The 23,366-nt window shown below is 44.3% G+C and overlaps 4 protein-coding genes across 5 annotated transcripts in view; 2 read left to right on the plus strand and 2 right to left on the minus strand.

Moving 5' to 3' along the window:
* The first annotated feature begins 526 nt into the window (after positions 1-526).
* On the plus strand, positions 527-5,957 carry gba (glucosidase, beta, acid). The gene is made up of 10 exons (XM_026999267.2): positions 527-734; positions 978-1,172; positions 1,512-1,658; positions 1,890-2,023; positions 2,153-2,325; positions 2,597-2,834; positions 3,034-3,258; positions 3,792-3,955; positions 4,341-4,457; positions 4,739-5,957. Exons 1-10 carry the CDS (start codon positions 671-673, stop codon positions 4,842-4,844), a joined length of 1,563 nt encoding a protein of 520 aa, XP_026855068.2. The 5' UTR covers positions 527-670; the 3' UTR covers positions 4,845-5,957.
* A 394-nt stretch (positions 5,958-6,351) lies between these two features.
* On the minus strand, positions 6,352-13,630 carry rnf115 (ring finger protein 115). Its single transcript, XM_026999091.2, has 9 exons — positions 13,523-13,630; positions 12,498-12,556; positions 12,227-12,281; positions 11,792-12,060; positions 8,573-8,641; positions 8,276-8,348; positions 7,856-7,949; positions 7,513-7,628; positions 6,352-7,052 (listed from the first exon to the last, which is right to left on the minus strand). Exons 1-9 carry the CDS (start codon positions 13,598-13,600, stop codon positions 6,936-6,938), a joined length of 930 nt encoding a protein of 309 aa, XP_026854892.1. The 5' UTR covers positions 13,601-13,630; the 3' UTR covers positions 6,352-6,935.
* Positions 13,631-13,673: 43 nt separating this feature from the next.
* polr3c (polymerase (RNA) III (DNA directed) polypeptide C) lies at positions 13,674-18,557 on the plus strand. 2 transcript variants are annotated; one of them, XM_026999248.2, is made up of 15 exons: positions 13,674-13,787; positions 14,052-14,319; positions 14,500-14,764; positions 15,002-15,211; positions 15,434-15,516; positions 15,617-15,721; positions 15,934-16,026; positions 16,123-16,203; positions 16,359-16,410; positions 16,610-16,670; positions 16,754-16,904; positions 17,232-17,333; positions 17,510-17,559; positions 17,840-17,989; positions 18,256-18,557. In XM_026999248.2, the coding sequence occupies exons 2-15, from the start codon at positions 14,173-14,175 to the stop codon at positions 18,335-18,337; spliced, it is 1,632 nt and encodes a 543-aa protein (XP_026855049.2). In that variant the 5' UTR covers positions 13,674-13,787; positions 14,052-14,172; the 3' UTR covers positions 18,338-18,557. The 2 variants fall into 2 exon arrangements, with proteins under 2 accessions (XP_026855049.2, XP_026855050.2); XM_026999249.2 differs by having other exon boundaries at positions 13,674-13,770.
* Positions 18,558-18,658: 101 nt separating this feature from the next.
* The window catches only part of itga10 (integrin, alpha 10), a 28,706-nt gene continuing 23,998 nt past the window's right edge, over positions 18,659-23,366 (minus strand). The window contains exons 21-30 of the mRNA XM_026999250.2: positions 23,118-23,210; positions 22,534-22,610; positions 22,155-22,238; positions 21,655-21,739; positions 21,315-21,428; positions 21,022-21,129; positions 20,717-20,830; positions 20,334-20,429; positions 20,098-20,211; positions 18,659-19,271 (exon numbers count right to left, since the gene is read on the minus strand). Of these exons, the coding sequence (XP_026855051.2) occupies positions 19,215-19,271; positions 20,098-20,211; positions 20,334-20,429; positions 20,717-20,830; positions 21,022-21,129; positions 21,315-21,428; positions 21,655-21,739; positions 22,155-22,238; positions 22,534-22,610; positions 23,118-23,210 (942 nt within the window). The 3' untranslated portion in view covers positions 18,659-19,214. The remainder of the gene's footprint in view (positions 19,272-20,097; positions 20,212-20,333; positions 20,430-20,716; positions 20,831-21,021; positions 21,130-21,314; positions 21,429-21,654; positions 21,740-22,154; positions 22,239-22,533; positions 22,611-23,117; positions 23,211-23,366) is intronic.

The raw sequence follows: 23,366 nt of genomic DNA on the forward strand, positions 1-23,366 counted from the left end.
GTATAGTATGTATGTCATTGCAGAGTGCTTTTTTTTTGTTGCCTCATCCAAGTATACTGTCAATGTTTCCTGTTAATGTTACATTAACAGAAACATTTTTGGTACATACAATTTATTTTTATCATTGAATAAAGTCAATTAAAAATCTTGATGCTGCACAGTTCAAACATTAGGACTTTCTGGTAATATTGATGAATTATTAAGTAATAATACCTAATAACAGAGGAGTCTATAGGGGTATATGACACATTTACGGCATTTAGCTAAGACTTTTATGTAAGACTTTACAAGCGAGAACCCGACAGCACGGTTTTCTAGGAGCCTACATGGAATTCACGTTTTAAGTATTAATAATGATTATACGTCTGTCAGTTTCGCAAAGTATATTGTCATTAATAGCCCTCAGTTCTTTTAAGATGCACGTTTGTCATTGTACCTTGGCGACATCTAGTTGTAATATTACACTAAAAAACATCCAGTACAAGATGTCATTTGTCACGTGTTGGGCCTGTGACGGTCATGTGACCAGAGGTTGTTGGGCGATATGACAGGACTACAGACAAAAAAGGTAGCGAGCAACATGTTTGTAATCACGCTTTGATATGTTATCAAGAGAAATCGCTCTGCCTAAGTTATCTAGTTGGGTGACGTCCCTTAGCGCTGGTAAAATATGAGGGAGTCTGCATTTCTTGTTCTTTGCCTTCTTCTTACTTCGACGACCTCACAAATCACAGGTGGGTTTGTCCATTACAACAAACAAGCAAGCAAACACAATGGGTTTGTACGTTACACAAACAAGCTGGGCAGTGCTGGATATATTTTGGTTTATTCATTATTTTAAAGTATTATTCCTCCGTATCAGTTTTCCATTTATCTGCTAATGGCATTGTTTATGTATTAACGAATGCCCAACAAAAGGAGCTGCTTGTTTCCGCGCGTGTTTATATAATCGCTATTGCTGCACTGTTTTTATGTAGTTGCCAGCGATGGCTGTCAGGCGAGGACGTTTGGCCAGAGCTCAACAGTGTGTGAGTGTAACGCCACACACTGCGACTCTGTCGGCCTGGTCCGCCTGCCTGCTGTGGGCAACTTCCTGACGTTCCTGAGCAGTCAAGCGGGTAGCAGGCTTCAGAAGGAGCAAGCTCAGGTTCAGAGGAACAGCAGTGGTACAGGTGAGTTGGCCAGGGTCCGATTGCTGTCATGGTGCATAGTCTTGTTCTCTGTTATGTGCACCATTACCTGGCACCATTGTAACACATCTAAGTGACTCTTAAGTGACATTTGTGTCAGAGATGTGATAAATCATGAACTGTCTTCTTCAGCCAGTCAAACTCTAAATTCATACCTTCTGGTTGTAACAAGTTAAGATAATAATAAAAATTTTGAATTGTCGAAGGCATTGTGAAACTTTACTGTGACCTCAGGGCCTTTTTTCAGTGTATTGTTGAGAATAATTGCACAGAATCACTGCTACTCTTATTGATCTATTTTTTACTACTTGTTTCTATCAGCTCTCAGGATCACTCTGGTGCCCATGCAGAAGTACCAGCATGTTAAGGGCTTTGGCGGAGCCATGACAGACGCAGCAGCTATGAACATTCTGTCCCTGTCGGATGGAACGCAAGACCAGCTTCTCAGACAGTACTTTTCCCCAGAGGGTGAGAGGAGAGACAGAAAGAAGGAAGAAATGAGAGAGAGAGAGAGAGAGAGAGAGAGAAAAAGAAAAGTAGTAGAAGTATGTATGACTGTTGTCTAGATTATAATGTTATTTTATTATATATAACAACAGAGACTTGTGACAGCAAAGCCGTTACTGTATTACATTGTTTCATGGAGATCACTCCGCAGCCAAAGAAAAATCCATGAGTTGCGTCTCTCTGTGTTCGTAGGTATAGAGTACAATGTGATCAGAGTGCCAATGGCCAGCTGTGATTTTTCAACTCGCCTTTACACCTATGCCGATTCACCCAACGACTACAGCTTGCTCAACTTTAGCCTGCGTGAGGAAGACGTGCACATGAAGGTGACACCCTTATGCACAAACGATCACCTGTACAAATGATGCACAAATGATCACAAGTGGTTGACTTTGCACTTCTTTGTGACGCTGCAATCACTGTTGAGTGCTCACCAGTCCCCGCGTCTGTTCCAGATCCCCCTACTGCAGCGGGCCCAGGCTCTGTCCTCTCGCCCCCTGGCTCTGTTTGCTTCGGCCTGGAGCGCCCCTGGCTGGTTAAAGACCAATGGTGCACTAATAGGAAAGGGCTCCCTTAAAGGCAAGCCAGGGGGAAAGGAGCACAAGACCTGGGCACAGTATTATATCAGGTGCAATAAGTGGACTGCACCATCTGAGCATTTGCAGGAAATCCAATACAACATGCATGTGAAACAAACACATTAACAATTAGAATGTAATTAAAAGATTTACATTATAATGCTTTTATTTTATAATTACTAATCATTGTGCATTCTGTTATAATTACATTAGTAATAATTACATTGTTTTATAATTATAATTCTGATTTGACACAAATACCGCATTTCTTTTTGCATTACTCATCTTAATATTTACTCTCCTCACTTGCTCTTCTCTCAGGTTTCTGGACGAGTATAAGAAACACAACCTTTCATTTTGGGGGCTGACCACTGGCAACGAGCCCACAGCAGGCAAAATGACCAATTACAGCTTCCAGGCTTTGGGATTCACGCCAGAAACCCAACGTGATTGGATTGCGTTGGACCTTGGTCCTGCCCTCCATTCCTCCCCATATGCGAAGACCCGCCTAATGATCCTGGATGACCAGAGACTCCTACTTCCTTATTGGGCCAAAGTGGTGAGAAAAGAGTTTTACTGAAACCACTTTAGATTTGTGGGGAAACGAAGAAGTAGACACAATTGCACAGCTTGTTTGAAGATCAAAAGATGCTGTGGATTTCAGAAACAAATATAAATGACATAACAAGACAAAGCAAAGGATTAGAATAAGAGGCATGTAATATATATTCTAAAAAAAGTCCCTCTTTCTGCTGCAGGTTCTGGGTGACATACATGCAGCACGCTATGTACATGGCATCGGTGTTCACTGGTACTGGGACCACTTAGCTCCTGCCAAAATCACTCTGACGACCACACATAATCTCTACCCTGAGTACTTCCTATTTGGCACTGAAGCGTGCTCTGGCTGGAACAAGCTTGACCCTGGAGTGCGTCTGGGAAGCTGGGAAAGAGCTGAGGCCTACGCTCATGACATTATAGAGGTGCCTGATTGGCCCTAATGAACCACTTTGGGGCACACAGATGTGCACAAGGATACAGCATAACGTCTTCCATCCCACCTAGAGAGCAACTTCTAATTAATATATCTTGTGATGTATTCAGGTTGCTTTGTTTAGTTCTGTTATATTTTGAGACAGAAGAGGCAGAGCCAGTTCAGTGGCATCAGTCAAGGAGTTTGTGGAGCCCCATTTGTGTAAACTGAATGGTGGCTGTTGCATTATTATGTATTCATTACAGAGCACAATTGACCACAACTTTGGTACGATCCTGGAAACAATATCAAAAATGATCTTCCATAATTATCAAAGGTGTTGGTACTATATTCCAGAGTGCTTTAAAAACTGTCTAGTTTAATTTCATATTCCTTTACACAGAAACCTATTCAGGTTTGTGGCAATAAGAATATTGTGCTGTGACTATTACCTGTGCTCATACTGGGTATTTCTTACAAAGTTGTTCTCTCTCCCTCTCCTGTAATCTTTCACTCCATTATTCCATTGACCTTGGACTCCAGGACCTAAATAATTATGTGAGCGGGTGGACAGACTGGAACCTAGCACTAAACCTTGAAGGTGGGCCAAACTGGGTGAAGAATTTTGTGGACAGCCCCATCATAGTCAACCAGAGGAGTGATGTTTTCTACAAACAGCCAGCCTTCTACAGCATGGCGCACTTCAGGTGAGAGCATGATTTTATAGCATGGCATGTGAACTATTGCTAAGAACTCGCATCTTTTTATTTTCCTTTGAATGTTATAGTTGTTGTCCAAAGTTGAGAGGGCTTGATGATTGTAATCTCAACTTTGTTGCACACTAAAATACTATCTTTAATTATATAACCTTAAAATGCTCCTCAGTACAGCCTGGCATATGTTTCTCATTGTTAATTAACTAAGATGATTTTATAACTTTAGTAGAAGCTGTCTGTACCACGGTAAACATAATTTTTTGTTCTTCCCGGAACAGTTCCTTCTTTCAAAAGTGATAAAATCTGACTGATTTCAGAGATAATCCCCGCATAATCTCCACCCCATCTTGCATTGCTTCATTTTGTTTTGACACAGCAAGTTCCTGTGGGAGGGATCTCAGAGAGTGGGTGTGTCAGTTTCTCAACACACTGACCTGGAAAGCACCGCCTTCATCAGACCTGATGGCTCAGCAGTGCTGATTGTTTTGAACAGGTGACAAAGAAACTAGGAAGGACAGAATAGTAATGTAAAAGTCCTCACTGTGAAATGTCAACTCCTTTTCTAATGCCATGTGGTAATAGCGAAAATTGACGATCACTTCCTCTATGTGATCTTGCTGTTTTCTTTCAAAAGCTAAGAAAAACACTCACTCTATTAAGCTTAACATTCATTCTCATGCTTTTAAATTTCAGTTAAGTAATCTCATAATGGGTAGTGGGTGAATTTAGGATTTTTTAACCATTGCAGTGTGCCTTGTTGGCATGACTCCACAGGTCTGATGCAGAGGTGACGTTTGAGTTGTGGGATCAGCCGGTCGGCTTTCTGCCAGCAGCTGCTCCTCCCCACTCCATACTTACGCTGCTCTGGGCTCGCTCCTGACACACCTCCTGCTTGGAGTGGGGCAGCAGTGCACACCCAGTGATTTAATATACATTCTGTGACTCTCATTACCACAATCGAGCACACTTAAAATTGTTCAAGTATTAATAATCTGAAACATTTCACATTTATACTTCAGTCATATGTTCAATGTTTAAAAAGTGTAGCCAGAATAGGGTTTGTATTTCTTTCTATGGATTTGCAGCCAAGGATCTAACCTAGGGTCTGTGTTCTCTATACTGAGCATGTGTCATTATGTAGGGTTTAAACACTGACCAGTTTACACACTATGAAATGTTAACACAAAAAGCCCTCCTAACTACTGGTTTCTGCTCTCTCACATGCTGTTGGGATGAGTAAGCAGTGGCCTGAAATGACCAAATGCTTTTGCTGTGATGGTTACAGCCTGTGCTTGAAATCAGCAGTTGATTCTAAAGAAAATTATCCTTGTACAGCAGAGAGTAAGAGGAAAAGATGACACTTTGTTATGCACTTTTGAAATTTTAAGTCATCACTTAATAAGGAAATGCAATGCTACATCTGCATCTACCCATATAAAATACAAATACCACTCATTTACAGTAACTCAAAATCTCATGACCTGCTTTTTAATATATCTTGGTAGACAATTTAAAGCAATGTGTACATAACTGGATGGAAATGTGTTAATCAGGTTGTGATATGAAGGCCTGGCTGCAGTTGTCTTGATAAACCGATGATACAGTGTCCATTCCATGATGGGTTTAAAAATACACATGATGACAGCCAGTTCGGCGCAAGCCTGCGGCTCACGTACCAAAAGCAGGAACCCCTGCAGCCCATTAGGGGTGTTGAAAACGTCAAATCATTGTTGCTTCTTCGACAGATATAAGCACCACAACCTCGTCTCTGATCAACACCAATTTGTCAGGCTAATAAAAGCCAGTGTGAAGCTTACTGAGGTATTGGAGTATTGTATCACAGTGTTAAGCCAATGAATATCAAAGTGGAGTGGGTTAGCACAAAAAGTAATTATGACTGTACATTGATAAAATTGTTTAACAGTTTACCTTAAGAATCATTGCTGTGCTAGAAATGACCTTCAAACTAATAAAACAATGAAAGCAAAAGGTAGCCTTGGCTTGTTTAACCAACTCATGTGAGCCTGTCTTAACAAGAGCGACATGTAACTGATTTTTATTCAGTTTTATTATTAATACATCATCATCATCATCATACATTATATATATAATATATATATATTTTAATATTTAGGATTCACCATTTGTTTTTATTTTCATTATGCTTTTTTGTTTTTCTCAATGAATTTTTGAACTAAAATTATTTACAAAAACGTGATACAAATAAGTGAAAAGAAGTAGAAGAAGAAGAAGAAGAAGAAGAAGAAGAAGAAAAAAAAATGGATGAACCGCACGTAGGTGTGTGTGTGTGATATATACACGAGCCAGAGGTGCGCGGAAGGCGAGCCGAAGGGAGGACGGCTTGCGGCCGGTACCAATTACCCACAACAGCAGTGCATGATCCCATGGACAGGTTAGCTACAGGTGGGAAAAGTGAGCAAAAAATAGGTGTAGAGCAGCACAACACTAGAGACGCCTGGAAGACGAAGCAGAGACGCTGTACCCCGTGGCAGTCGGACTCCACGTTGAACGTGGGCTGAGTGTATGCACCATGTACACTACGTCCTGTAACTGTGGTGCCGTGCCAACGGCTGCTCGCCCCCACCTCCTGCAGCAGGCTTCTGGTGGCAACGGTACCGAGGACAGTGTAATGAAATGAAATCTGTAAGTCAGGCTGTGAACAAAGGAAGCGAAAAATGTCAATGTACAAATGGAAAGGAGGGCCAGAGGCAGGCCACTGCAAAGAAAGTACGAGAGCTCTGAAATTTTATGGTAAACAAGCCATAGTAAACTGTACGAGCGCGGAGGGAGGCTGGCGTTAAGACAGGGAAAGCCAAACAAGCGGCAAACCCTCGTGTGAGTGTACTCTGGGTCAGACAGACACGGAGAGAGAGAGAGAGAGAGAGAGAGAGAGAGAGAGAGAGACAGCACGTGTGAGCGTGCGTGCAGTGTGCGCGCGCGCGAGTGTGTCTCAGAAGGACCATCTCTCCTGTGTGCGGGGGTCCGTGTTTAGGGGGGAGGGCTCTGCGGCGTGCTCACTGCTGTCATCTCCACTCAGGCTCTTCCTGCACACTGGACACGTGTCGTGCTGCAAGAGGGGTCGGGGTGGGGACGGGGGGAAGAGAGACGGAGCTGAGCGCGGGCGGTGCTGGCAACGGCTCACGCCGCTGCCCGTCGCAGCCTGCGCTCCCACAGCGGGACCTTCCTTCTCTGCCCTTTCCCTGTTCCCTCTTATCCACTTCATGACTTCCTTCTTTCACCGTTTTTCCTGATCGCCCGTTCCATTCGTGCTGCTGGCAACAGTGCGGACGCGCTGCCGTCAACCCGGAAAAGGAGACGCGCACAAAAAATAGCACGAAGGACGCCCCAGATATTTAACAGCCTTTGCTCTGCAAGTCTGTAGCTAGAATGGTCCCCCCTCCACACTTATGTTTACCTCTTGCTCTCTTCCTGGCCAGCTTCAAGCATTTCCTCTATCAGCCCCACCACCCCCTGCTGTCAAGCGTATCTCACTTGGCTCTCCCCCAGCACCCCCGTCTATGTCTCACCAGCTCTAGCCAGGGCACGATGCAGTTGCTGTGGAAGAAGTGGTTACAGGGCAGCTGCCTGACGGGCTCTCCAACAACGTAGTCCTCCTTACACACCGGACACTCCATGCTGCTGTCTGAGAGGCAGAGAGGAAGGGCGTGAAGGAGGTTGGTGGGTGCACGGGCCAAAGGCTCGAGGGGACATGTTCTAATGGTCCTCGTGTATCAGGCATTACGTTTTGTTTGTTTTTTTTCCCCCTTCTTCAAGCAGAAGTTGAAGTAATAACACCAGCAGAGATATTTTAAAGGTGATGGGAGACTTGGAGAAGAAGGTTATAGCATGGGTGGAGGGTTTTGCACTGACCAGCTTGTTCCTGAGAGACGACGACTGTGGGGAGGGAGGAGATCTTTTCCTTCTCTGCAGGAGGGGGACCTGTGTTCTCAAACTGACCCAGTAACTGGGAGGAGGGAGAAAAGAACAAGATGACACCAGTGTGAAGGCGTTTCAACATGTCAATTCAATTCAATTAACTTGCCTTTTTACATTGTCAAATGCATTTTTCCTGGCTTACTGGATGGAGAACACTGATTATAAAGAAATGGGATAGTATTGCTGCTGGGGTGCCCTTATTCTTAAAGGCTCCATGCGCATCAGTGGGAGTACAAGACTCACATCATGGGAGCAATGGGTCCAAAGCCACTGTTCTAACCACAAACACACAAGACAACTTTTCTATTAAAAAATCGTGCCTTTTTTCGCATATATGTGGATATGTCTCAGTACCTGTGTAATGACTGCATCCAGACCCCCCTGTCCCCAGGCGTAGTCACCAGGGTTGGAGTGCAGCATGCCCGTCCTAACGACACACACGCACAAAACACACAGTCTCAACATAATCTAGAATTTTTGCTCGAGTTACAGTACATTCCAAGCCCTACACCCACATATGAAACACATGGGAAAGCTATTATTCTCAAAGCAAATCTTTTATACAACTTCAATAAGGATAATAGATTAATGAAATAACTAAGATGCTTTTGACAATAATACAAATAGTTTTTCTAGGAAGGATTTCTTTACCATGACAGTGGAGGGGAACCTGGAACTCCTGAATTGGCAAAAAGTCCAGCAAGAAACTGTTGTACTATTCTAAAAGAGAGAGAGAATAAAATTGGATGACACAAGGAGATTTAAATGCATTTATTTAATTTTCATAATGGCAGTTGCACCTCCCAAAAATTTTATATCTTTATATTCAACATAATAAAGCCAATCTGAAAAATTAAATAAAAATAGAACCAAAAGTAAAATGGGAGCTTTCCAAGCTTTGCCGAGGCATAGCGCTGTTTTAAGAATGAGAGACCTGCTGCTGTTACGGCTGCCTGCACTACGCTCCAGCTGTACAAACTTTGAAATGTGACATCACCAAAAAACTTGTGATACTGAGACAATGGGTTTCAGGAGAATAACATAAAGGGGGAAATCAGGTAATGAGATATGAAGTTTCATCCAGTGCATGCACACACACTCACTTTATAAAAATTATTTAATAATTTTTTATATACAATCTGGCCAAAAGTTTTAAGACTGACACAAATTTTGGTTTCCACAAAGTTTACTGCCTCCGTTTTTTAAATCCTTTTGTCAGATATTTATATGGTATAGTGAAGTACAATTATACGAATTTCATTAGTTTTTTTTTATTTTATTGACAAATATATCCAGTTTAAGCAAACACTTAATATTTACAGTGTTGACCCTTCTTTTTTAAGACTTCTGCAATTTGCCTTGGCATGCTGGATATCAGCTTCTGGGCAAAATCTTGATTAATGGCAACCCATTCTTGCCTAATTAGTGCTTGGGGTTATTTGTCCACCCTCTTTTTGAGGACTGACCACAGGTTCTCAATGGGATTGAGATATGGGGAGTTTCCTGGCCATGGCCACAAAATTTCAATGTTTTGTTCACCGAGCCACTTGGTTATTACTATTGCCTTGTGACATGGTGCTCTGTCATGCTGGAAAAAGTATTGTTCATCACCAAATTGCTTGTGGATCGTTGGGAGAAGTTGCTCTTGGAGGATGTTTTGATACCATTCCTTTTTCATGTCAGTGTTCTTAGGCAAAATTTTGAGCAAACCCACTCCCTTGGATGAGAAGCAAGCCCACACATGAATGGTCTCAAGATGCCTCACTGTTGGCATGACACAGGACTCATGATGGCGCGCACCTTTTCTTCTCCGGACAATAATTTATCCAGATGGCTTCTTTGCTGCCCTTCTTGACACCAAACCATCCTCCAAAAACCTTCTCCTCAATGTGTGTGCAGATGCACTCACACCTGCCTTCTGCCATTTCTGAGCAAGTGCTTATCCAATGGAGTGGGTTTGCTCAGAATTTTTTCCCTTGTTTTTTTTTTTCACCTGTTAAATTGAGAATAATAAACAACTCAATTTACAAATAAACACTTCTTACATTTCAAAAACAAATAAATTAATACATTTTTAAAAAAAATCAGTGACCAATATAGCTACCCTTCTTTTCAATAACAGTCATAAGCCTTCCATTAACGGAGTCTCTCGGTTTCTTAATCTGTTGACGATTAACCTTTTGTGCAGCACCAACCACAGCCTCCCAGACACTGTTCAGAGAGCTGTACTGTTTTCCTTCACCGTAAATCTCCTGTTTAAGAAGATGCATGTGATGGAGCATCGTCCTGCATAAAAATCACGGTCTTCTTGAAAATTGCAGATTTTTTCCTGTACATCTGCTTGAAGAGTGTCTTAGTAGGTTTGGGAGTTGATTTCGAGTCCATCTTCAACCTGAAAAGGTCCAACTAGCTCATCTTTAATAATACCAGCTCCACCTTGCTGGCATCAAAGAGTCAAAGTGCAGCTCTGTGCCCATTACTTATCGCCACGGGCCCATCCGTCTGGTCTGTCAAGAGTCAATCTCGTCTCATCAGTCCATAAAACCTTTGAAATATCTGTTTTCAGATATTTCTTGGCTTAGTCTTGATGGTTCACTTTATATGTCTTGTTCAGTGGTGCTCAGGTTTCAGCCTTCCTTACCTTGGTCATGCCTCTGAGTACTGAACACCTTGTACTTCTGGGCACTCCAGGTAGGTTGCAGATAGGAATATGACAGCACTAGAAGATAATGGGTTCCTAGTCACTTCACGTTTGATTCCTAATTTGTGCCTGTTGACTATTTGCAACAAAATATTTGTGTTCTGTGATCACGCCCCAATATCTTAGCAATTTTAAGAGTGCTGCAATCCTCTGAAATTTTTGACTTTTCAGAGTCAGTTAAATCTCTTTTTGAGCCATTTTGCTTGAGGAAAAGAAGCTGTCTAATAATTATGCACACTTTGATATAGGTTGTTGATCTCTTTTAGACACGCCCACCCTCATTACACAAATACACATCACCTGATATGCTTAAATCCAATAGCCATTCAAGTTTATACATCTTGGAGTTGGAAAACATGCATAAAATGATGATATGGTCAAAATACTCTCGTCTAATATGTGTGCACACAGTACGTACGTGTGTGTGTGTGTGTGTGTGTGTGTGTGTGTGTGTGTGTGTGTGTGTGTGTGTGTGTGTGTGTGTGTTATATATATATATATATATATATATATATATATATATATATATATATATATATATATATATATATATATATATATATATATATATATATATATATATATATATCATGATCATTTTGCCCCTAGCAAACCTTCAGACATTCAGACACCAGATACCCAATATATAAAACTGCAATATTATTTTTAGAGTCTGAATATTGATATCATGGGAAATTATACAATTCAGTAACGTGCAATATAATATCTAGTGATACCAGCTTGTTGTATACACGACCAGTTGTTAATTACTGGATCTAGCTTTGTGAATATCTCCTTGTTAATTGGGTTCCCCTGTCTAAAGCTCAGAGAAACAGCTGTTTAAATCAACACTACTATGCAGAGTATTGCATTATGGACAGTGGCAGAAATTCAGATATCAGGAGAAAAAGGGTAAACTATGAAGGCTAGAAGGTGAGGGGGCAAAGTCGAAGCAGAAGTAGGTATCCAGTAAAATGTCTAGAATAACTAGAGGTCACCACAGGAGAGTAAAAGGCAAGTGCACTGAGAAAAAACAACTGAGTTACCATCAAACCATTATTAATGTAAACTGCAACAGAAAGAAATTAAGAGTAAATAAGGTCAAATCAAAAATAAAAAGTGTGCAGGAGCAATAAAAAAACAATAAATGAGTGTGTGAGAGAACTCACCCCTCTACAGCAGGTGATCGATCTGGCCGGGTGCTTCCTCTGGATCTGTATCTCCTCTGACTGTGCAGGCGTGGGGGGCGACTGGGTCCCCAATGATCCCCCCCTCCTAACGGGCCTCCAAGGCCACCGCTCAGCCCTCCAGGGACGGAGCCACCAAATGGTCCCCCTCCCAGACTCAGACCTGCGCCACTGCTCGGGACCCGTGGCTCTGAGTCAGGGCTGTCCAAGTCCACTGTAAACGGCCTCTCCACAAACAAGAGCTGCCAGAGCTAAAGCGGAGAGAGAGGGGGAGTGATGTGTAAATAATGAAGACAACATTCCCTGCTCTTCTGAAAAGTACATGGACTGCCAGCTTGCTGGACTACCCTCCTTGCGCCTCAAGCAGAGTATTGGATATTAATACTGAGACATTTCTGAAGTATGAGGGCAACATACCTCTGCAAACTGTGAAGCTGTGTCATCAAGGCCATTAGAACCACTGTCCAGGAGACTAAAGGAACACAGTCACAATGTTATCAATCACTATGCGTAATCAAACACCGTTTTTGGTGTTTGATAGCATGAACGATACTGTGTTAGTATTGGATGTCACACAAAGGGACTTATCTGGTGTCGTGAAAGCACCATCATGGCAACAGGTGGAGCTGCAGCATGCCATTACAGTAGATGACAATGAAGAAGTGGGCGGTTTAAAAGAAAACCTCACCTGGAATCCTCCGTCACCTCCTCAATAAATCCAGAGTCACATCTGGGGCAGATATACTCCTAAAGACAACCAATCCAGCAATTAACTTCTATTTGAATTCAGAAAGCCATCCACTAAAAAGTAGGTAATGTGAGTGGTTGGTTGAATCTAAGCAGTCGTCTTCACGAATTTAAAAGTATATTCCAAGTAATATGAACGTGTTAAGACTTTGCGCTTAACGGTGGTTCCAATCAAACCATGTCTGAACCAAAATAAACGATTTTGACACAATGCAGACTCTCTACTCAAAAGATAAGAGTCATGAATCAGCTTCTAAGGATAGTATGACAAGCAGTCATTTAATTCCACGAGGGCAGAAGTAAGCGCGACACTGCACACACTGTAACCTAATTAGGACTTCTAAGCATCGGTTTAATGACACACTGACAGACACGGCCGAAATTAGGACGAGCTCACAGCACGACACCATTTAGGTTCAAAACTTAAAACAAGAATAAGAGGATTTTACTTTCATTTTGCTCGCGACAAATTACTTCAAGCTGCCTGCCTTGCGTAACGCTACCTCAGCATGTTACAGCTACATCTAACAACTGTTCAGTAAAAATGAGGACAGACTTGTTAGCTTAAAACGTTTCACCAACAAAACAAGATGGAAACACTTCACTGTTGACGTGAGGCTAACAATCCTGAAAAAGGTGTCCAGCAGTCCAGCACCAAGCAAGAAAACCAAATGTCGTAGCGTTACTGCGACAGTTTGCTAGACTTTAACCGACGCGAAAACCCCCCAACAAGATGTATCTCTATCCCCGGCGCGGCCCAACAACCTAGGCGAACATTAGACGAACTAGCAGGCTAACTGAACTAGCTTTGCAATCGTAATAGCCAGCTAGCTGGGTAACAAGCTAACCAGCTAGCTTCGTCGAGCGACACAAAGGTGATCTCATTCTACTGTCAAGGACCCGTTTTCCCGGACAGACACTGGACGTGTACAGTAGCAAAGCGTACGTTCTAAGTCACGGTCTTACCGGCAGCTTAGGACTCACTTCGCCCTTACAGCAGTGACAGAAGAACCGATGCGGAGGGACCGCCGCAGCCTCCGCCATCTTTCCGAGAACGGCACAGACGGTGACGTCGGTCCTCCGGCGCTGGAAAAAGAGGCGGTGCCATGGCAACGGAAGTTATGTGGCGCACGAACGAGCCATGCGAGAGCTCACGTCGGGTGTCGGAAAACATTTGTCCTCAATCGCAAAGTAGACAGCGCCGGGAGGTAAAGGTAGTACACATTTTGAGGTTCGTAGTTTGTTCTGTATTTTTTCTATGTAGATGGAGCAAGAGTAGCGTCCGGCATGTGTTCAGTAGCTTGCTAGCTACCAAACAGCTTGCTAGCTGGCTATCTTGCTAATTCACATAGCGAGCCGCTGTCATGGTATAACACCAGCTTGCTATTTCTCGCTGACTTATCTTCAGACATAGAACCTGATGCTTGTCATTTCGGTTTGACTAGATTTAAGTAACACTTCTTCAACAAGTCCTCTTTTTCCTCCCCCACATTAGACCGGGCTAATAGCCAAATCAAGCATTTTCCAGTGAGCCACGATTAAAAAAAACAAACAATCAACGTTGTTGAGTTCGTCAGCGCTCATTTCAGTCGAAGTGCATCCAGAGTGACTTTAAGATGACGGCACAGGAGGTGAGGCTGTGTGCGCTGCTCCTGCAGGAGCACTTCGGGGAGGTAGTGGAGAAAGTCGGGACTCACCTGCTGCGTAGCGGAGCTCTGAACCTGCGCGCCCTCGCTCACGAAACCCGCACTTCCCTCGACCTGGTACGCTTGTGGTGCTCCGACTCCCACCGCATACGTCCCGTATCTTCTGTTCTCGCTCAAATCCGTGGCTTGTTACACTGTTTTGCATCAATTGATTCTCATTCTTCTGGATCTCTATTTGTCCCCCGTGTGTTGAGGCACGTGATGTCGGGTTCTCTCTAACGTGCGCTCCCCTCGCAGGTGAAGAAGTCTCTCTGTGTGCTGGTGCAGCATGGCATGTGCACGTTTGGACCGGGCCGCCGCGGTCCTGCTGGCCCGCTGGAGTACCGGGTGAGCTGCGAGCGCATTCTCTACATGCTCCGCTACCCGCGCTACATCTACACGGCCAAGAGTCTGTACGGAGACACAGGCGAGCTGGTCATGGAGGAGATTCTGCAAAGGGGTCAGATGACCATGAGCAATACAGTCAGGACAGTGGCAGACAGATTGACCCAAAACATGGAGGGTAAGGAGGCTTATCGCTATAGTAGTACTCTTACACAGCCAACTGTTCTTATGAAGTAAAGTGAATAAACGGGAGACTGGGTAACACGCAAAGCTTTTATTAAATATAATATAGAATGGGACAGAAGCTTTATACTCTGCTGAGGATTTAATACACTGGTTTCACATTACATCTCTTTAATATTAGAGGTAGCAATTAAACCACCTCACACGGTTTCTTTAACCTCTGCCCCCCAAGATGGCCAGAGCACGGACTACAATGACGTGGTCACTGCATTCTCCCGTTTGGTTGAGACCCATTTCCTGCAGCGCTGCCCCCCAGTGGACACAGCCACCTCAAAAAAGACAGTTTCAGAAGTTCCTGAATCTCCTGCCTCTACTATCACTCAGCCTTCTCAACCAGAGAACTATCCAGACTGCTACAAACTACCCCAGATCCACCTCACTGGTGAGTGTCTCCCATTCATATGTGCACACGCACATATGCACATAGTTAAATCTTCCCAAATGCACACTCTGTCTGTTAGATTTTGATTATTAGTAATTTAATCTGCATTCCCGGATCCCTCAAGTTTTTGATCATACCTAAAGTTATCAGTCTAGTCGTAAGCTGCTCTCCCTCTGACTGTGGCATAGGAGGATGTCCAGTGATGTGTGGTGTGTCTCTCAGGTCGGGGGAAAAGGCGGCGTTCAGATGAAGATGGTGACGTGGGTGCAAGAGTTGCAAAGAAAGCCAAACTGGAGCACACAGAGGTGGGAGTCCCGCGCTGTTCACACACACTTATGTGAGTGCATTTATCCCCAGCATCAGCCCCTGCGGTGTAACAGCACTCCGCCTGCTCTGTCTCCGCAGGCGTGCGGGGATGAAGGGATCTACTGGCAGGTGAACGTGGAGCGCTTCCACCTACACTTCAGACACCAGGCCATCATCAGTGCCGTAGCCTCCAAACTGGACCAGGTGGAGCTCAATCGACCGCACGCTTGTCGTCCCGCTGTTGTCGATCGTTACTGGCATTATATCGAGTGATGAAGCAGGACTTTAAAGCCTGCCGTTACTGCCAGACAAGTTCTGAGCTTTCGTGTAGAGCTGATCAGCATGTAGCTAGCCGATGGCAAACATGTGCAACAGCTTTGGCCGAATCTCTCCTGCTGTTCTCTCACCCGTGGCAGACGAGCAGTGAGATCGTGCGGACCATGCTGCGGATGAGTGAGGTGACGACCCCGGCTAACGCTGCATACACGCAAGCCGTCTCAGCTAATGAGGTAGCGCACGTGTGGACGGCCGTTATTCTGCTGTCGATTCCTTCTGGGAAGGTGTGTTATTTTTATGGCGTGTGATCATGTTAAATCATTTGCCAGATCTTCCGAGCTGTCCCTCCAAGTTACAACATCAGCAGACCAATACTGGACCAGTATCTCACCCTGCTGGTGGATGATCCGGTAAAAAGAATGGGGGGGGGGGAAGCATCTGGAAGTGAAATTCCATGTACAGTTCATAATAAGCAGCACTTGTCTCTTTTCTCTCACCCTCCCTCCTTTTCTATCACTTCTTCTCTTCCTTTCTTTCACACCCATCTTCTGTCTCTTTGTCTCAGATGGAGTTTGTGGGTAAGGCCGGCGACAGCGGAGGAGGAATGTATGTCGTCAGTATCCTCTCCGTCACGAAGCAGTCTCTCTACAACTTGACTAAATTGGATTTGTACAGAGCTGCTTGTTTTGTTTGTTTGTTTTTCACCCTTTCTCTGTTACTTTGGATGCAAATCATCAAAATGCCTTTTAGCTGAGTTGGAAGCTAAAACGCAGAGCAGTACATAGTCCTGTTGTTAAACCCTGAGCCTGATGTCAGACCTGCACCGTGCGCTGGCCAACCTCGCCAGAGCGACCCTGGAGTCTGTAGTCCAGGAGCGGTAGGTAGCCTCACCTCCTCCTTCACGCAGAGCACTCAGCTGGGTGTTTAAAACCGTATTCTCGTCCCAAACCGTGGAGTCAGGTTCGGTTCCCGGTCGGCCCGGATCTTCCGACTGTTGTTACGGAAACGGCACCTGGAGCAAAAGCAGGTGGAAGACTTTGCCATGATCCCAGCAAAGGAGGCCAAAGACATGCTGTACACACTGCTGTCAGAAAATCTGGTACAGCTACAGGTAACATGCAAAAAATAGAGGCCAACTACAAAAACATGTATAACAGGATGTCTAGTTTGTTAGCTGCTGTCGACCAGCGGAGGATGGGTTTCTCTTCCGAGCCTTGGTTTCTAAGGTGTCATGTAGTAGCTATTAAGGAGTTTTGCCTTGCCACTGTGTCCTCAGTAGAGGCCTGGATCCAGAATCTCTGTAAAGCTGCTTTGTAAAAAGCATGTTACAAATAAATTTGAATTGTACTTTGGAAATTTGAATGTCTGGGGGTGGGAATTTAAATGACCATGTAAATAAAGCACAAAAATCCATCTGGCATTGTCTGGGTGTTTCCAGGAAATCCCAAAGACCCCTGACCACGCCCCTTCCCGCACCTTCTACCTCTACACTGTTAACCAGTTGCCCACAGCCAGACTGCTACTGCAGAACTGCTACAAGGTACCACGCAGGTTCTCACTACTCTGGCAACAGCACACACACAGAGCTGCTTTGACTTCTACCGACAGTCCTCAGATACACTCCTTAGTAGTAGTAGATATTAATTGGGGTGTGTGTGTGTGTGTGTGTGTGTGTGTGTGTGTGTGTGTGTTTGCACACGCATGTATTCTACACAGGCAGTGGGTAACCTGATCGATAGGAGACTGTTCGAGACCAAAGAAAATAAGTGAGTTCTCTGCCAGTCTTTTACATGCTACAGTGTAGATGGTGGTGCTCTGCTGTGGTGTTGGAGGCTCAGACAGTTCAGTGCTTTCCCTGCTGCAGCCCCATTCATCCTTCCTGTGAAGGACTTTAGAAGTGACCCAGGTGCTGAATCGGATTCTGGGGCAGGGAAAGCACCCAGCTGTGCCATGCTGTGCCCGTCCAGGACTGGAGACGCACAGGCACTTGGGTTTGAAGTTTCCATGCTATGAACTGACTGGTTGGCTTGGCTGGTCGGGCAACAGGCGTCACCTGGAGAAGTCTCAGCGAATAGAGGCCATCCTGGGGTCTCTGCAGGCCAGCGGGGCAGAGCCAGCTCAGCTGGCTGAGGTGGAGGAGATGATCACAGCGCCGGAGAGGCAGCAGCTAGAGGCACTCCGTCACCACATCAACAAGTAGGGTACCGCTGCCAAACACACATTCCCAGCTGAGAGAGCAGCAAGGATTAACAGCTTCACTCTTGGAGAGTCATGGCACTGCACAGTTTAGTGTTTAGCCGCTTCTAATATTCTTGATCAGTGTGTTCATTGAACCAACTAATTAAAAGCTCTGTATGGTAGAGTAACATATAATTCTTTCCTCCCCCTTTTCTCTCCCTCTTTGTGGTTTTTTTTTTTGTTTGTTTTTTTTTTGTTTTGTTTTTTTTTCTTTCTGGTGACAGATTGGATTCAAGTGAGAACCAGGTTGATGAAACTATATTCCTACTAGAATCTTACATTAAGTCCACTTCATGCTCACGCTGACCCATCAGTGCCTGGGTTAGTCAGTTACTTCAGGTATTTTAATTATTTAGGCAGAGGAACAAAGAAGTGTAAAAAATCTTCTACCGTGTTGCTTTGTAGCACTCAGAGAGACTGCATTTGTTTAGTACATAGTAATGATTTTATTGTTCATTTAAAACAATGGAATGGTCAGTGGGATGGAATATGAATATGTAACAGTAATAAAACTTGATTTCAGGAATTTTGGTCTGGTTTCTGGAATCTTTAATTGACAACGCATTTGTTTTACAAATCCTTAATCATCATCAACTAGTGACTCAAATGCAAGCATTTTACAAACCATGAAAATGAACACAGAGAGGATTAAAAAACAATTACGTGTTTGGAGATAAATAAAGTGAAACTGCTCGCTGTGACTTCTACCCATTGCTCCCGTGCACATCTGAATAGTGCATTACATCGTGCAGAGTTCCAGTCCACACACTCCTCTACTCAGCCATCCAAATATAGCCTGCCGTCATCAGGGGCTCAGTGGAGCTCCGCTGAGGTCATTCATCACACCACCCTGGCAAGCACGCTCAATTCCTTCGTTTGACTTTAGCAGGGAAACAAATAAAACGCCCCCACTCCCCACCTCAGCCCCTCTTATCACTGCCTGCCTTGTTCACGCAATCGCATGCCCTCAGAGGCCCACTCCACGCGGCCCACTGGAAGCCGAGCGTGCCTCGGTGGATTCAGGGAGCAGGCCGGCGTGCGCGCCGGCTGTGCTCTCTTGGTGAAGAGTGGTGGGTGGAGTGGGTGGCCTCTGCTCCGGGGCGAGGTGTCGTCCAGGAAAAGGGGAAGGGGGTTGGGTGGCGGCGTGAGCCGTATGGACCCAGAGGTTCGGAGGTGGTGCGGCTCAGTCCTTGTGATTCTCATCCTTCTCTCTCCTCTGCATCCTCGTGAAAAAGCCCAGCTGTTGAGAGAGGCCCCAGCCAAGAAGGAGATCAGTGACAGGAAGATGTGCTACTCCAAATGCCAGTTATGGATGCAGATCTAATCTTTCACAATGACTCGTGATGACTGATGAAGGCAGCCGCGTTTCCACTGTATTATACTGGAAGAAATTGCAGTCTGCTGGCTTGCGTTTCAGTGGGGAAAAGCTGCACTACTAAACAGTCACTGACATTTGGCAGGCTGAGATGTAATCTGAGCTATAGATCAAGATCTTCAAAATAAGAGAACATCTGTAACACCCATGTGCAACATCTGTGAGTATAGTAGAGTATACTACTACATAGAAGTCTGCACACCTACACTGTTTTTTGTTTTGTTTGTTTTTGTTTTTTTACTGTTTTTGGTATTTAAAAAATAGTAAAGGTATCAAAACACTAAAATAACAAATGTTATTTTTGTGTTAAATATTAGCTTGTATATAAGTAGCCAGCCTATGATTACAGCTTTGCGTGTGCTTGGTGTTCATGATGCAGCCTTGTATGATATCTGTTAAATTCTCCCACATATGCTGCCACATAAGAGATTAAACTATTTTCTAAGGGGGCATTTAAAAATAAGTACATGTATTTCATTATTATTTTTATAATTTTATCAAATTCATTATATATATATATAAAATTTACACACACACACACACACAATTTGCCTTTAATACTATGAAACATTCATTCATTCTGGCTTGTCCAAGCCTTTGACTGGTGCTACATGTGTGTAAGAGCACGTCCGTGCTGAAAATGCCGGTTAAGTGTCGGTGCTTTTAACGTGGTGAGTGTTATCGTTCAGACCTTCCAGAGGATGAAGATGATGAGTGCGAGCAGGAGCAGGCCTCCGACAATGCTGCCAATCAGGATCCAGAACGAGATGGGTATGGAGCGACCTTTCAACACCTCCAACCCCATCTGCCCACATGGCACAGGCGCACGGTGAAACTGACTGCTCAGACACTGCTCAAGTAAAGCACAGGCTGGCCTAAATGTGGCGTGGTAGCTCTGGTGGTGTTGGTGCCCTGCAGTTCTCTCACCTCCCTCCAGATGGCAGCATTCCCCAGTGTGATCAGATTGGTCTCGCGTGAATGCAGTTGGTAGGAGCCCACTATCATCACAGCTTTGAACTTGGCCTGGTGCACAATGTCACACATACGCACAGAAAGGTAACGGCCATGCAACATCACTGGCCCGTTACTGTTAAGAATGTGTGGAATAGATCATGTGCTTTGATAAAGTATTAGTCTATCATGTTGAGAACATTAGATATGAACTTTCTAATATTTTTCTCATGTATATTGTACACACTGCTCCTTGAAATGAGAGCATTTAAAATGAGGCCATAGTTCTCAGTATGTTTTGTTGAACAAGGTGAGTATATATTTGTGAGTGAATGGGTGTGTGAATGTTCGTTCCTTACCTGTCTGAAAAAGTTATCATGAACTCTTCTGGTGATTCGTATTAAGGCCGTCTCTCCCTTCAGGAGTTGCTGGATTTGACACACAACCTCCACACACCAGGCTGTGCTGCAGTTCTAGACATACACACAAATTAAATGTAAATGTGGCTCAGTACAGTTAAATAGCTTAAGTAAACCTGTAACCATTTACAATTAATTTCAAACACACCTTAAACATAAAAAAACCCCCAACAACTCTGATATCGGGTTCAGTTCCCACTGTTTACTGATGTTTAGGGAAATGTGTACTTGTGGACAGCTCTCACCAGTACTTCATTTTTCTTCATGTCCTCAGGATGCAGCGGACGTACGTCTCTCTGAGCTGCCTTCATCTCAGCCAGGTCATTCTTAATACTGCAGTTTATACCCGAGATCTACACACACAAGTCCACGTGTGCTCATACATCAGTCCCGCACATTAGCAATAGAGTACTGCAATAGTGGGTTATGTTATATATGCAAACATCAAAGGATAAGCCCAAATATGCAACCAAAATCTACGTGATTTGACTAAGTGGGAATGTTTATGTATAAACACACACACAGCATAAACACTCACATTGTGAGAGATCGCATTCACCACAGATGAGAAGACTCTGTCTGCTGCAGCTATAGAGGGTAAACTGACATGCAGATCCAAATTATTGACCACATAGCAGCCTAGATTCTGTACCTGCACACACAAAAACACAGACATCTTAATACAAGCGCACACAGATAACATCAGACAACTGATGCTGGATCAGCATGTAGACAAACATGTTGTAAAACACATGTAACATACTAACTGTATGTTAAGTTTTGTTAAAGCGCTTTGATTTGTCTTTGATACGAAGATCTTTGATCTATCTAGGTCTTTGACTTATGTTTGATAAGGAATAATTCCTGATTATACACACCCTGAAATGTGTGTGGAATTCAGGTCCTGTCCCTTCTGACAACGTCCTGGTGGGATGAACCTCATACCGGTTTAGATTGGACTCACTGCACAGCACCAAACCAAATAAAGAAACAACGGTGACAGCAAATGTATCTTTAAATATACTTAATATGAAGTAATGGGTATTTACAGAAATTCTTAGGTACACTCTTCACATGAAATTCTATAAAGACATACATCAGACATTTTCTGAACGTATATGTAGTGTTCTAGTAGTGTTCTAACACAAACATATACTTGCTAAACAGATGGTATAGCCTTACTGATTATGGTATTTCACTGTTAGTGTATAGCTAGGGCTGGTTATCGCTGGAACAGCCATTTAAAACAGAAGTTTGCCAGAAATAGGTACATAGAGAAAAACTGAGGAAGGTGGTCAAGAGCTTTACCACAGGTGGAGAGGAAGAGCCGCGACACGGTCAGTTATCAGCGCATGTAGATAGAAGAAAAGTCCCTAACCTGGTAATGAAGATGTCAGGCTCATACTGAACTATGCTCTGTAACTGAACAGTATTGTCTGAGTTCTCCCCTTCGATGCTGTCACTGTAAGAAAACACACACACACACACACACACACACACACACACACACACACACACACACACACACACATACATATATCAACTACCATCTGTAATTAATGTTTCTCCATGCACATTCAGCCTTCTATGTTGATTAGCACCTTTGTTCAGTGTGTTATATGCACATTGTCAAGCTTTGTATGACAGCCTGTCAGTATGGGTATGATTTTAGCATTATATCAGCAGGAGTGATTTGTACTGTATTTTAGTTGTGTGCAGGCTGTAACATGTTCTTTTACTCCTGTGTGGACATGTACCTTGCTGCAACTAGCTTCATCTGGATCTTACTGACAAGGGACGTGCAACTAAATTCAAACTCCAACATGAAGTTCACCTGAGAAAGAGAGAAGCAGAGTGAGGGGGAGGGGTGGAGTGCAGGAGGAGGAGGAGGGAGGAGGAGGGGAGGGGTGGAGTGAGGGAGGAGAGAGGGGGAGGGGTGGAGTGAGGGAGGAGAGAGGGGAGGGGTGGAGTGAGGGAGGAGAGAGGGGAGGGGTGGAGTGAGGGAGGAGAGAGGGGAGAGGTGGAGTGAGGGAGGAGAGAGGGGAGGGGTGGAGTGAGGAGGGAGAGGGGTGGAGTGAGGGAAGAGGAGGGGAGTGAGGGAGGAGAGAGGGGGAGGGGTGGAGTGAGGGAAGAGGAGGGGAGTGAGCGAGGAGGAGAGAGGGGGAGGGGTGGAGTGAGGGAGGAGAAGGGGGAGGGGTGGAGTGAGGGAGGAGGGGAGAGGGGAGGGGTGGAGTCAGGGGAGAGGAGGGGAGGGGTGGAGTGAGGGAGGATTGCACTGCACTTCAGTAGCTGTTTTTATTTGAGACAAGGTAAAACTGAATGACAAAACTGGAGGGCACACCTTTGACTGGGAGCGAAAGACCGGGTAGCTGATGTTACAGGAGCGGCTGTTGGAGCTGAGTGGCGTGCACTCAATCTTAAACTGAGCATCCTCCTGAGAGGGAGAGAGAGAGCAAGAGAGAAAGAGAGAAACTGTATAGCGTAGATTTAATTGTTCAAGACTACCTTGGGTTAGAGCCAGTCAAGAGCAAGACCAAGAGGTCTGAGACAAATAACAGGGACTAGATGGCTGAGCCTGAGTCAAGTCAAT

This window comes from Electrophorus electricus, chromosome 10 (genome assembly GCF_013358815.1).
Source record: "Electrophorus electricus isolate fEleEle1 chromosome 10, fEleEle1.pri, whole genome shotgun sequence".
NCBI lineage: Eukaryota > Metazoa > Chordata > Actinopteri > Gymnotiformes > Gymnotidae > Electrophorus > Electrophorus electricus.

Coding starts and splice junctions, on each gene's coding strand:
- gba (XM_026999267.2), top strand. CDS start 671: ATGAGGGAGTCTGCATTTCTTGTTCTTTGCCTTCTTCTTACTTCGACG. Junction 1,173..1,511: donor GAGGAACAGCAGTGGTACAG/GTGAGTTGGCCA, acceptor TGTTTCTATCAG/CTCTCAGGATCACTCTGGTG. Junction 2,835..3,033: donor TTCCTTATTGGGCCAAAGTG/GTGAGAAAAGAG, acceptor TTTCTGCTGCAG/GTTCTGGGTGACATACATGC.
- rnf115 (XM_026999091.2), bottom strand. CDS start 13,600: ATGGCGGAGGCTGCGGCGGTCCCTCCGCATCGGTTCTTCTGTCACTGC. Junction 12,061..12,226: donor CAGCTTCACAGTTTGCAGAG/GTATGTTGCCCT, acceptor TCTCCGCTTTAG/CTCTGGCAGCTCTTGTTTGT. Junction 8,349..8,572: donor GGTTCCCCTCCACTGTCATG/GTAAAGAAATCC, acceptor GTGTGTCGTTAG/GACGGGCATGCTGCACTCCA.
- polr3c (XM_026999248.2), top strand. CDS start 14,173: ATGACGGCACAGGAGGTGAGGCTGTGTGCGCTGCTCCTGCAGGAGCAC. Junction 14,320..14,499: donor CCCGCACTTCCCTCGACCTG/GTACGCTTGTGG, acceptor CTCCCCTCGCAG/GTGAAGAAGTCTCTCTGTGT. Junction 16,027..16,122: donor AAGCCGTCTCAGCTAATGAG/GTAGCGCACGTG, acceptor ATCATTTGCCAG/ATCTTCCGAGCTGTCCCTCC.